Raw genomic sequence first — 13,703 nt, forward strand, 5'->3', positions numbered from 1 at the left:
GGACACCTACACCACCCGATGTCACAGGAAGGCCATAAAAATCATCAAGGACAACAACCACCCAAGCCACTGCCTGTTCACCCCGCTATCATCCAGAAGGCGAAGTCCGTACAGGTGCATCATAGCAGGGACCGAGAGACTGAAAAACAGCTTCTATCTCAAGGCCGTCAGACTGTTAAACAGCCACTACTAACATTGAGTGGCTGCTGCCAACATACTGACTCAACTTCAGCCACTTTAATAATGGAAATTGATTTTAAACAATGCCACTTAATATAATGTTCACATACCCTACATTACTCATCTCATATGGAAATACTGTTGTGGAATTGTTAGGTTTAGATTACTCGTTGGTTACTACTGCATTTTCGGAACGAGAAGCACAAGCAGTTCGCTACACTCACATTAACATCTGCTAACCATGTGTATGTGACAAATTAATTTGATTTGATTTGAATTTTTTTAATTTGAACACCGGGATAAATACACAGGGGAAAACAAGTGACACCTGGATGGAGTGGAGACAATAATGAGGGCAGGTGAAACTTATCAGGGTGTGACAGTCAATGTGCTTTCAACATTGTGAATTCAAATATAATCAATTTAACTTTACTCTGTCTTCTTAAGTATGTGTGTAAACTTTTCTGACAGAAATGAGCAATCACAGTACCAATGCAAAGTTGTACCAATACATGAAAGTAAAACACTTGAGTCAGTTGTTGTCTTATAATCCGTTTTTAATGTCAAGGCCATTGCCACCCAGTCAGCCTTCAGTCAAAGTGAACAGACAGACCATGTGTTCATGTACTACAAACGAGCAAAAAAGGCAAGAGTGCCCACAGGCATTATGGGTAAATAGGTGTGTTGCTATGTTAGTGATGTGCTTTTTAGGACGTTGCCACACTGTATCCCCCCACAGTATCACCACTGAGGATGGGGAAAGGAAGTGGGGAGGAAGAGGGGAGGGTATTTTACTTCACATCAGAACTTTAACGAGGAAGTGATTTGTGCCATGGTGTACGTATGTAGGGTGATGGGGTGAGATGGGGGTTGGTTGGGCAAGAGGAGTTGTCGTGGGGTGTTGATGTGCTTTCCATGCATCTTCTACCTGTGGTAGAATCCCCTGTGGAAAATTGAGAAAATAGACACAGATTACATTGAGTGGTCTTCAATGTCATGTCTTCAAAAAAATTGTTGTAAGAATAAGTTATATCTGGTCTGATCCACTGTAGAGTTACTGTATTTGTAGCTACGCTATGTATAATGGACATGTTTTTCCTGACCTTGTGACCTGCTTTTCCTTAGGGCCCAAATTTGTTCCTGGTCAGGTCACAGGACCCTATGTTATAAGTCATTCATATTACACTGTTGTGTACAGTATATAATGGTGTGCGGTAAAACTGGGTCTTGTTCATTAGGCACTAAACGGAAGGAAATAGATTGAAACAAAGAGGGACTAACAAGACTTGTCCATTAAGAAACCCTATTTTCTTCTGTTGCAATACGTTTTAAAACGGTTGCATTCCCTAATGAACATGACCCTGTGTACACCTCTGTGGGCTTGTCCTTTACCTGTCCAAGTAAGGGGGTGGGTGGATGGGGGGGGTCTACCCTCGGCTGCTAGGTAGACGGCCCACTCCGATCCGGTCGATAGGAACACTCACTCGCCTCCGTGGCAGTTCAACAACTTTCCTGTTGGGGGATATAAACCGTCACCATTTACCTTTCACTTATCCTATGGGCCTGGTGTTTCCCAGATACAGGTGAACTTAACATAGTCCTGGACTAAAAAGCTCTTTGAATGGAGAATCTCCATTGAGAATGCTTTTCAGTTCTGGAATAAACATCATCTGTGTCTGGAAAACTGGCTGTATGTGTAACAGCCTAATCCTGGTGGTTATTTCAAATATGGTGGTGGTTATTTCAAATATGAATATTCCGTTTAGAACATGATTTAAATGTATCATCAATCGAATTTGAATAAACTTGCAATTGAAAAATGGATTTCAAATAAGTTTCATTTGTATTTACTGAATCAAAAACATTGAATACATTGCATTGCATGACCTGGTAAATAAAAAATAAAAAAGGAAAAACTAATTTGTGGTGAAACTGAAGCCAAATGTTCACATTGCGTGGACAATGACGTTCTTTCTAATTCTAATTGAATAATTTTATGCATATGAAAGTGTTGTTTCCCTTTGACATTTAGACTGCCATGCACTGAAATAGGAAGGTTGCTGTCCATTCTGTCCAGGGGTGTTATATCAGTAGTCATAATGCAACCTGTTTCCTCTGTTACGACAACGGCCGTCATCTGACATGGTGGTCTTATAACGCCGTCATGTTCATGTCACAGTGGAACTCACTAATACAATATATGCATTTTCAACAAATGCTTCATTTGTAAATGTCCAGGAGGTAAACCTTTCACAGGTCTCAACATTTCTCATCGGTACAACTATGACTAAGGCACCAAGTCCATACAAATCAAATCATTTTAAATGCATGACTGATTTGACGGTGAAGCTCTGATAATTCATCATGACTTGACACTAAATCTCACACAGCTCATTCGCTTGGAAGAAACAGCAAAGCCTTTATTCCACGATGCACATGCCAATCAAAAGCCTGTTTTGATCTTCAACCAATTAAATCTGCCTGTGTGTAAGCTACAACCAATTAAAGCGGCCACTGTTTTGACCCTCGTCAAATCGAAATAGCCAGTGTTTGGGCTATGATAGAAAGATAAGATATGAAATATATAATATTGTTAAGTAATAAGTAAGAGAGAGAAGAGTTGGATTATTTACATTGACACCCCCCGTCTCCATTTGTTTTGTACATTGCTGCTAATCGCTGTTTATCATCTGTGCATAACTTCACCCCTACCTACATGTACAAATTACCACAACTAACCTGTACCCCCGCACACTGACTTGGTATCGGTACCCCCTGTATATAGCCTCGTTATTGTGTTACTTTTATTATTTTTTTACTGTAGTTTATTTGGTAAATATTTTCTTAACTCTTCTTGAACTGCACTGTTGGTTAAGGGCTTGTAAGCATTTCACGTTAAGGACCACACTTGTTACAAATAAAGTTATATTCTGTGTCCCGGGAAACTGCCCCTTTAACTATACGTGTGTAGGTCTATTCATGTATGTGCGTCAAGGGTGGAGTACGGAAGTGCTTTACTGATGTCTTAATAAATAGCACCAAAAGTAGTCTCTCTCTCGAAGTGGTTAGTACCTACCTCTGCTTGGAGCCCTTAGGATCCATGGTGCTGATGGAGAGGCGGTCCAGTGGAGTGTTGGACCCTGGGAAGCTCCTCTTCATCTTGGTCTCGATGACATCGTTCTCCAGGCGGTCCAGGTGGTCAAGTAGTAGTAACTTGGCCGTCAAAGCCCCTGCTGCCTTTTGCTCACTGGACCGGGCCTGCAGGCCTGACTCCTCCAGAACCACCGGGTCCAGGTACTACAACAACAGCAATAGGAAAACACAGAAAGTCAATAAGAACTTCTAACACTAGGTAGGAAGTAAAGAATGGGTTAACATATTGAGGTCTAAAATAACCTTTACCACAAGGTCAAAGTGGATGGTTAATCAAGATAATGCGTTCATTAGCTGTCACACAAAATGTTTTTGCTTTGTGGTATACAAAAGATTTTGGCAATGAGGCCCTTTATTTACTTCCCCAGAGTCAGATGAACTTATGGATACCATTTTTGTGACAGACAGACAGACAGACAGACAGACAGACAGACAGACAGACAGACAGACAGACAGACAGTCCCCTGTGTCCCCCCTCCCTTGTCCCTCTGACGTGGCTGTTGTTTCTGCCTCTCCTGGGAACAGCGCTGTGTGGTATTTATAGCTCAGCCCAGGCAGTGCCACAGAAGCGATGACAGGCCGTCATCTCGCCATTTCGTTCCACATAATCAGATCGGGGAGAGAAAATGTTCTGACCATCCCGATGAGAGACAGAATAACACAGCCACCACCGTCCGTGGCCGTGCAGATACAGTACCTTCCCCAACTCTTCTGCCTGGACCTCCCTCACTCTGCGTGCATGCGTGTCCTCAATCACTGACTCACTCACTTACTAACAGCACTTACTCAGCTGGATCCAGGTTGCTCTTTGCACCTTCCCTTTGGCCCTAACCCTTCACCCTTCAGTGTTTGTAGATCGGAAGGGTCTAGATAGTTATAAGCAGTGTAATGATGGAGCTTCCACCATATTACTTCCACCTTACAGATCTGCAAACAACGAAGATCAAGGACTAAGGGGAAGGGGGACGCTCCTCCCCTCAGCCAGTTTACTATCCTGGGGTGGGAACGAGGAGTACACCACAATTGGGTTCCAATAGGATTTGCCTTCTTTCAAATACCTTGAGTGTTAGCTTAAGCTTGCATGCCAGATTAACTTAGTTAGCACTTTTGGGACTATTCCATACGTTTCATTGCCACAAGCAAGCTCAATGAAGCACAGCTTGATACTATTTGAACACAAGTCTGGACCACACAGGTGTTAGGAGATTTCTATAATATTATTATGTTCAGGGTCAGGGGTTCTTCCTGGTCAGGTCACTTGGCACCAGTTATACAGTAGTTACTGATACATGGAACTCATATGTGACCAGGTGAACCCACACACACACACACACACACACACACACACACACACACACACACACACACACACACACACACACACACACACACACACACACACACACACACACACACACCACACACACACTATCCTGATCTCACCTCTGGGCTCTCCTGGGTGAGGCGAAGGCTGTCTACGCTGCAGTGGAACAGAGTCACCGTCAGGAGACACGAGAGAAGCACACAACCCCACCCCAGCATCTGAAACACACACACACACACAGATCAGGATCAGACATACACATCTGTACATTACAGTGTACAGAACATGAAATCAAAGCTATAACGTTGTAGCATATTCACGAGTAACGATAATAGTTGTCACATACAATACACACTTTAAGCAGTATAACCCATACATAGTTCTCACTTAGTTTTTTTTATCGCTTTGGTGCCATTTTCAAAGGTATGTGGTACATTTTTACAAATCTTAGTACAAATCTCAAAACCGATCATCAAAAATGAAGTTGCTTCAAAACTCATTTCAAAACAAACAAAAAGTCAGTCACTTTTTCACCAAACTTAATCAGTGTTCCATTTAGAAATACATGTTTCACATTGCAATACATCTTCATATAAAGTAATTGCCTTTCACAAGGCAATGCTCACGTTACTTTTGATATGATAATTTTTTTTTGTTAAAACACATTGTAGTATTACTTAATCCGACTGCTCTTAATTGATGATATAGATTTGACATGTAAACTAATTTGTATACTACAGATTTTGAGAACTACATATTGAAAATGTAAGTCTGTAAAGTAGAAACCTGAAAAGTACGATATACAGTACCAATCAAGAGCTTGGACACACCTACTCATTCAAGGGTTTTTCTTTATTTTTACTATTTTATACATTGTAGAATAAAAGTGAAGACATCAAAACAATAAAATAACACATATGGGATCATCTATCATCAATGAAAATATATTTGAGATTTGAGATTCCTCAAATAGCCTTGATGACAGCTTTGCACACTCTTGGCATTCTCTCAACCAGCTTCACCTGGAATGCTTTTCTCACAGTCTTGAAGGAGTTCCCACATACAGTATGCTGAGCATTTTTTGGTTGCTTTTCCTTCACTCTGCAGTCCAGCTCATCCCAAACCATCTGAAATGGGTTGAGGTCATGTGATTGTGGAGGCCAAGTCATCTTATGCAGCACTCCATCACTCTCCTTCTCGGTCAAATAGCCCTTACACAGCCTGGAGGTGTGTTAGGTCATTGTCCTGTTGAAAAATAAATGATAGTCCCACTAAGTGCAAACCAGATGGGATGGCGTATCGCTGCAGAATGCTGTGGTGGCCATGCTGGTTAAGTGTGCCTTGAATCCTAAATAAATCATAGACCCCTGTGACGTGTGCGCTGGGAGTCAGGAAGCAAGTTTGGGGAGTGAATAATTCAGTAAATGAACTAAACATGATACAAAACAAGAACCAAGAACAACGTACAGGCATGACACTGAAACAGAAACAATAACACCTGGGGAAGGAACCAAAGGGAGTGACATACATAGGGAAGATAATCAGGGAGGTGATGGAGTCCAGGTGAGTCTGACACGGTGGTGCGCCATAACGAGCAGCCTGGAGACCTAGAGCGCCGGTGAGGGAGTATACGTGAAAACTCTGCCACAATTACACATGGAGAGATCATCCGTTCACCTACTCTGCGTCTCACAAAGCACAGCAAATCGAACCAAAAATCTCAAATAAGGACTCAGAAATTGCAGCCCAAATAAAAGCTTCACAGTTAAAATAACAGATACATCTCAACATCAACTGTTCAGAGTAGACTGCGTGAATCAGACCAAAGGACAGATTTCTACCGGTGTAATGTCTTTTGCTCGTGTTTCTTGCCAAGAGTGTGCAAATCCGTCATCAAGGCAAAGGGTGGCTACTTTGAAGAAACTCAAATATAACATATATTTTGATTTGTTTAACACTTTTCTGGTCACTACATGATTCCACATGTTTTATTTCATAGTTTTGATGAAACTAGTAAAATAAAGAAAAACCCTTGAATGAGTAGGTGTGTCCAAACTTTTGACTGGTACTGTATACGCAAATGTACAGTACTACAATGATGATGACTATTTAGATTTTTTAAAAATCTGATATTGACAAGATCAAATGTACTCTAACAAATAAAATCAATGTTTATTGATCACATGAAACGGATTAGCAGATGTTACAGCAGGTGCAGCGAAATGCTTGTGTTTCCAGCTCCTACAGCGCAGTAATACAATATCAGTACAATGCAATACCAATACGCAAATAATTCAGAAAGCCCAAAACAAGCAAGTAATGCATACCCTGTACAGTAAACATGTATCCAAAATCTTATGAACTGAATCACATACAGGACCACTACAATACATAAGTACAATACAATACTGTAATATACACCAGGGTTCCCGAAGTGGCAGCCTGCAGGCCAAATCTGTTATTCTTATCGGCAGACTCAACAGCCTCGGTTTTTCGGATGACTGCCTTGCCTGGATCACCAATTACTTTGCAGACAGAGTTCAGTGTGTCAAATCGGAGGGCATGCTGTCCGGTCCTCTGGCAGTCTCTATGGGGGTGCCACAGGGTTCAATTCTCGGGCCGACTCTTTTCTCTGTATATATCAATGATGTTGCTCTTGCTGCGGGCGATTCCCTGATCCACCTCTACGCAGACGACACAATTCTATATACTTTCGGCCCGTCATTGGACACTGTGCTATCTAACCTCCAAACGAGCTTCAATGCCATACAGCACTCCTTCCGTGGCCTCCAACTGCTCTTAAACGCGAGTAAAACCAAATGCATGCTTTTCAACCGATCGCTGCCTGCACCCGCATGCCCGACTAGCATCACCACCCTGGATGGCTCCGACCTTGAATATTTGGACATCTATAAGTACCTAGGTGTCTGGCTAGACTGCAAACTCTCCTTCCAGACTCACATCAAACATCTCCAATCGAAAATCAAATCAAGAGTCGGCTTTCTATTCCGCAACAAAGCCTCCTTCACTCACGCTGCCAAGCTTACCCTAGTAAAACGGACTATCCTACCGATCCTCGACTTCGGCGATGTCATCTACAAAATGGCTTCCAACACTCTACTCAGCAAACTGGATGCAGTCTATCACAGTGCCATCCGTTTTGTCACTAAAGCACCTTATACCACCCACCACTGCGACTTGTATGCTCTAGTCGGCTGGTCCTCACTACATATTCGTCGCCAGACCCACTGGCTCCAGGTCATCTACAAGTCCATGCTAGGTAAAGCTCCGCCTTATCTCAGTTCACTGGTCACGATGGCAACACCCATCCGTAGCACGCGCTCCAGCAGGTGTATCTCACTGATCATCCCTAAAGCCAACACCTCATTTGGCCGCCTTTCGTTCCAGTACTCTGCTGCCTGTGACTGGAATGAATTGCAAAAATCGCTGAAGTTGGAGAGTTTTATCTCCCTCACCAACTTCAAACATCAGCTATCCGAGCAGCTAACCGATCGCTGCAGCTGTACATAGTCTATAGGTAAATAGCCCACCCATTTTCACCTACCTCATTCCCATACTGTTTTTATACTGTTTTTTTTTATTTATTTACTTTTCTGCTCTTTTGCACACCAATATCTCTACCTGTACATGACCATCTGATCATTTATCACTCCAGTGTTAATCTGCAAAATTTTATTATTCGCCTACCTCCTCATGCCTTTTGCACACATTGTATATAGACTGCCCATTTTTTCTACTGTGTTATTGACTTGTTAATTGTTTACTCCATGTGTAACTCTGTGTTGTCTGTTCACACTGCTATGCTTTATCTTGGCCAGGTCGCAGTTGCAAATGAGAACTTGTTCTCAACTAGCCTACCTGGTTAAATAAAGGTGAAATAAAAATAAAATAAAGAAATAAAATGGGGTTTTATTTGGCCTCCCAAGTACAAACAAAGTACATGTTTTTTTGTTGGATATTCAGCACTGTAAAAAACACCAGGAAATTTTGTGATGGGGAGGTTCCTCTCTAGGTTTCTTCCTAGGTTCTGGCCTTTCTAGGGAGTTTTTCCTAGCCCCCGTGCTTCCACACCTGCATTGCTTACTGTTTGGAGTTTTAGGCTGGGTTTCTGTACAGCACTTTGAGATATCAGCTGATGTAAGAACGGCTTTATAAATACATTTCATTTGCTTTGATTTGAAATCAGCTCCAAGCGATTTTAATTTTGGATATCTGTTCTCACACATAGTTTGAAATCATTATGTTTGAAATCATTATGTTTTCGTCAAATGTTATTTCTGTTTGTGGTTCTTGCGATCAATTTGAAGTCCACAAATGATTTGCAATTATGTTCCGGCCCCCCCAACCATCCATAGTTGATGATCCCTGCAATACACGATGACAATATAGGTGGAAAATTAGCTTTTATACCACCCTCCTTCAGGCCATGGATGAGGCATGCAATGATTTCAATCCAGGTGCATAAACAATGAGGACATTTCCTGCGATTTCGAGGAGAACCTATGGCCGAATGCTCAAGACAGACTTGATGCCAACTAAGTGCCTGCTAAAAATGGTTTAGTTAATTTCTTTAATTTGATTACATTGGAAAGATGTTTTCAATGATCCCACGTTTGATCAAGGGATATAAATGATGGACATTTAATGTTCAGTAAATTTTAATGGGTAGTGCAATTTGTATTGCCAATGTGAAAACAGAGTAGTGCACTATAATTTATAGTACCGTATCATATCACATTCAAAGGGCAATTTTGAAACATGTATCTTAAATGTTTTGCTATTGGATTAAATGCTTGTTAAATAACAGTTGTATTTTGGTGATTAAACCAATGTAGTTATTACATTTCATTGTTAACTTATATTTTGGATCAATTGTTGTGTGGTGAAATATGTCAGCAAACAAAATTAATGCACAATGAAAGGTTTTGAATGTAAGACTGACTACATTACAGGTGTTACCAGTTTGGAGTTTTGTACTAAGTTAAAAAAAAATGTCCCACATACTTGTGAAAATAGTACCAAAGCGATAAAAAATACTAACACATTCACACACCAATTACGAAGTCAGTAGTGTTTGTCTGTGTGTGTGTGTGTGTCTACTGTCTGTGTGTACCCCTCTCCAAGATGTCAGATGCAGAAACACTGGCCGTCTTGGGTTACTGCGATATAGAGCTTGGTATTTACCTTTACCTCCATCTGTGAAAATACTGGGAGCTCGGCATGGCTCGCCGCCCTGAATGTGAGAATGGGGTGGATGTGAACCCGGGACACACCTCATCCCTTCCCTTTACACAAACACATGGCCACAGGATGTAACAGCCAACCCCAGTCGCCCCTAACCCTAGCCTGGATCAGTGACCGGGCTAGTCCCTCAGCTGACTCTACTGTGGAAAGAAGCACAACTTGTTGGGACTATAGGGGAGAGTGGGGACACAAGAAACAAGGGACCTCTGTAACAGGGTATGTACAAATAATCCCCGTTCTCCCCTAGTTCCCTATGGGTGACTTACTTCCATATACACATGCCTACTGTCTGTCTGTGTCTCACCTATCCTGTATCACTGATATCTTAAGCTATTGGATAACACAGGGGTGGTGTCTCCTGGGACTTACATGGAGGTGGTTCCATCATCGGCCTGTTTGGTTTATCCTGCCCCCTTCTGATTACTATGTGTAATAACACCAGAACCATGATAATGCCACGACAATGCATTTGTGCTCCTGTTGTGAACTTCAGAATAGTTGTACATACGTATCAGTGTCTGATGTCAATTTTATCTTAATTAAATAAATTCAAGAACTGAAATTCCTATTGTAAATATGAAGATAATTTTTAATTAGAATTGGAATTTCAGTTTACTTTGTGAATGGACTGACTTCAGATAGAACTGACCAGAGCCTGATACTTAACTTGTTTTAATAGTCGCTTATCTGTTATCATTTCATACTTCAAATTCTCACGAGAATACTCATTGGCCATGTCCAATTACCTGTACTTCCTAGCCTTTTGGGGGCCCAAAGCGAGATTTTCTTGGTAAATTGCTGCAATTCTACAGATTGGCACAGAGAAAATGTTGTCCTCCGCTTTCTCTCTGTTTGATGCACTGGTGTGTGACTCGGCTGTGTGTTGCTTGTGTATTTGCCATTTCACTGGCTATGCTTGTTTTGGGAGGTGATTTGTGTGATGTATTTGTTAACTCACTGTAGCTAAAAGCAAATTTAAGAAAATTCCTGTCAAGAAGAGAGACATGTAAGCCCAGCTAGGCAAGCTAGCCTAGCTAGCCTGTAGTTTACACTGCAGGACACTAACTCATGTTTTCAACGCTGCAGGAGCTGTGTTTATTTTGCTCTATTCTGGGACAATGTGGACCGTCTTGACATTCAATGTAGCAAATGCTTGCCTGCAGAGGACTACAGGGGCGAAGTGGCTACTCTTAGCAACTCAACTCTTAGCAAACAAGTAGCGAACTAACACCCAACATGCTACTGGTGAATGCATGCCCACCTACTTTCTCTGTCTCTTCTACTCCAGTATATGGATGCCGCTCTGAGCTGGTGGGAGTGTATGTGTTTTTATTAGGGATCCCCATTAGCTATTGCCAAGGCAGCAGCTACTATTCCTGGGGTCCAAACACATTAAGGCTCTTACATTTCATATAAAACAGAATGTAAAATAGTACATCATATCATGTATGATGCTACAAGCTTGGCAGACCTGTATTTGAGGAGTTTCTCCCATTCTTCTCTGCAGGCCCTCTCAAGCTCTGTCAGGTTGGATGAGGAGCGTTGCTGCATAGCTATTTCCAGGTCTCTACAGAGATGTTTGATTCGGTTCAAGTCCGGGCTCTGGCTGGGCCGCTCAAGGAAATTCAGAGACTTGTCCCGAAGCCACTCCTGCATTGTCTTGGCTGTGTGTTTAGGGTCATTGTCCTGTTGAAAGGTCAACCTTCGCCCCAGTCTGAGGTCCTGAGTGCTCTGGAGCAGGCTTTCATGAAAGATCTTTCTGTACTTTGCTCCATTCATCTTTTCCTCGATCCAGCCTAGTCTCCCAGACCCTGCCGTGGAAACACATCCCCACAGCATATTGCTGCCACCAACATCCTTCACCGCAGGGATGGTGCCAGGTTTCCTCCAGACATGACGCTTGACATTCAGGCCAAAGAGTTCAATCTTGGTTTCATCAGACCAGAGAGTCTTTAGGTGTCTTTTGGCAAACTCCAAGCGGGCTGTCATGTGACTTTTACTGAGAAGTGACTTCCATCTGGTCACTCTACCATGAAGGCCTGATTGGTGGAGTGCTGCAGAGATGGTTAGAGACCCTCTGGAAAGTTCTCCCATCTAAACAGAAGAACTCTGGAGCTCTGTCAGAGTGACCATGGGGTTCTTGGTCACCTCCCTGACCAAGGCCTAACTCCCCTCGATTGCTCAGTGTGGCTGGGCAGCCAGCTCTAGGGAGAGTCTTGGTGGTTCCAAACTTCTTCCATCTAAGAATCATGGAGGCCACTATGTTCTCGGGGACTTTCAGTGCTACAGAACATTATTGTTACCTTTTCCCAGATCTGTGCTGCGACACAATCCTGTCTCGGAGCTCTACGGACAATTCCTTCGACCTCATGGCTTGGTTTTTGCTCTGACGTGCTCTGTCAACTGTGGGACCTTATATAGACAGGTGTGTGCTTTTCCAAGTCATGTCAAATCAATTGAATTGACCACAGGTGGACTCCAGTCAAGTTGTAGAAACATCTCAAGGATGATCAATGGAAAAAAGATGCACCTGATCTCAATTTCGAGTCTCATAGCAAAGGGTCCGAAATCTTTTTATATATATATATATACATTTCCCCAAATTCCAAAAACCTGTTTTTCTTTTGTCATTATGGGGAATTGTGTGTAGATTAATGAGGGGAAAAATACATTTAATACATTTTAGAATAAGGCTGTAACGTAACAAAATGTGGTAAATGTGAGGAGGCCTGAATACTTTGAGTTCCCCATAACATTATTACACCACGACATATCTACAATACAAAGTGTATTTGTATTTAATATGGATCCCCATTAGCTGCTGCCAGGCCAGCAGTTACTAGTCCTGGGGTCCATCAAAATTAAGGAAGATATCAAATATTTATTTAAACATTACAATAAATTCACATTAGATTTCACAACATATTAAGTGTGTTTCTTCAGGCCCTTAGTCTGCCACTACATATCTACAACCCAAAATCCATGTTAGCGTGTCTTTGCATGCACGTGTCGGTGCCTGTCTGTGTCTCATAACAGTATCCGCTTGTTCCCTAAGGTATATTCTTACCTGTTTTAAAAATATAATTCTACTACTTGCATTAGTTACCTGATGTGGAATAGAGTTCCATGTAGTCAATGGCTCTACAGTTGAAGTCTGAAGTTTACATTCACCTTAGCCAAATACATTTAAACTCAGTTTTTCACAAATCCTGACATTTAATCCTAGTAAAAATTCCCTGTTTTAGGTAAATTAGGATCACCACTTTATTTTAAGAATGTAAAATGTCATAATAGAAGAGAGAATGATTTATTTCAGCTTTTATTTATTTCATCACATTCCCAGTGGGTTAGAAGTTTACATACACTCAATTAGTATTTGGTAGCATTGCTTTTAAAATGTTTAACTTGGGTCAAACGTTTTGAGAAGCCTTCCACAAGCTTCCCACAATAAGTTGGGTGAATTTTGGCCCATTCATCCTGACAGAGCTGGTGTAACTGAGTCAGGTTTGTAGGCCTCCTTGCTCACACACGCTTTTTCAGTTCTGCACACACATTTTCTATAGGATGAGGTCTTTGTGATGTCCACTCCAATACCTCAACTTTGTTGTCCTTAAGCCATTTCGCCACAACTTTGGAAGTATGCTTTGGGGTCATTGTCCATTTGGAAGACCCATTTGCGACCAAGCTTTAACTTCCTTACTGATGTCTTGAGATTTTGCTTCAATATATGCACATAATTTTCCTCCCTCATGACGCCATCTATTTTGTAACGTGCACCAGC

General features: G+C 41.8%; 1 protein-coding gene across 3 annotated transcripts in view; it reads right to left on the reverse strand.

Annotated features, from left to right (window-relative positions):
• Nucleotides 1-722: 722 nt before the first annotated feature.
• The window catches only part of ostn (osteocrin), a 33,063-nt gene continuing 20,082 nt past the window's right edge, over nt 723-13,703 (reverse strand). For 2 of the 3 annotated variants that reach the window (XM_052467089.1, XM_035791304.2), the window contains exons 2-5: nt 4,777-4,875; nt 3,257-3,477; nt 1,573-1,692; nt 723-1,123 (exon numbers count right to left, since the gene is read on the reverse strand). In XM_052467089.1, coding sequence (XP_052323049.1) covers nt 1,608-1,692; nt 3,257-3,477; nt 4,777-4,875 — 405 coding nt within the window. In that variant the 3' untranslated portion in view covers nt 723-1,123; nt 1,573-1,607. Of the gene's footprint in view, nt 1,124-1,572; nt 1,693-3,256; nt 3,478-4,776; nt 4,876-5,679; nt 5,883-13,703 lie in introns of those variants that run through there. The other variant, XM_035791305.2, reaches the window with a different exon arrangement.

This window comes from Oncorhynchus keta, chromosome 18, assembly GCF_023373465.1.
Source record: "Oncorhynchus keta strain PuntledgeMale-10-30-2019 chromosome 18, Oket_V2, whole genome shotgun sequence".
Lineage (NCBI taxonomy): Eukaryota > Metazoa > Chordata > Actinopteri > Salmoniformes > Salmonidae > Oncorhynchus > Oncorhynchus keta.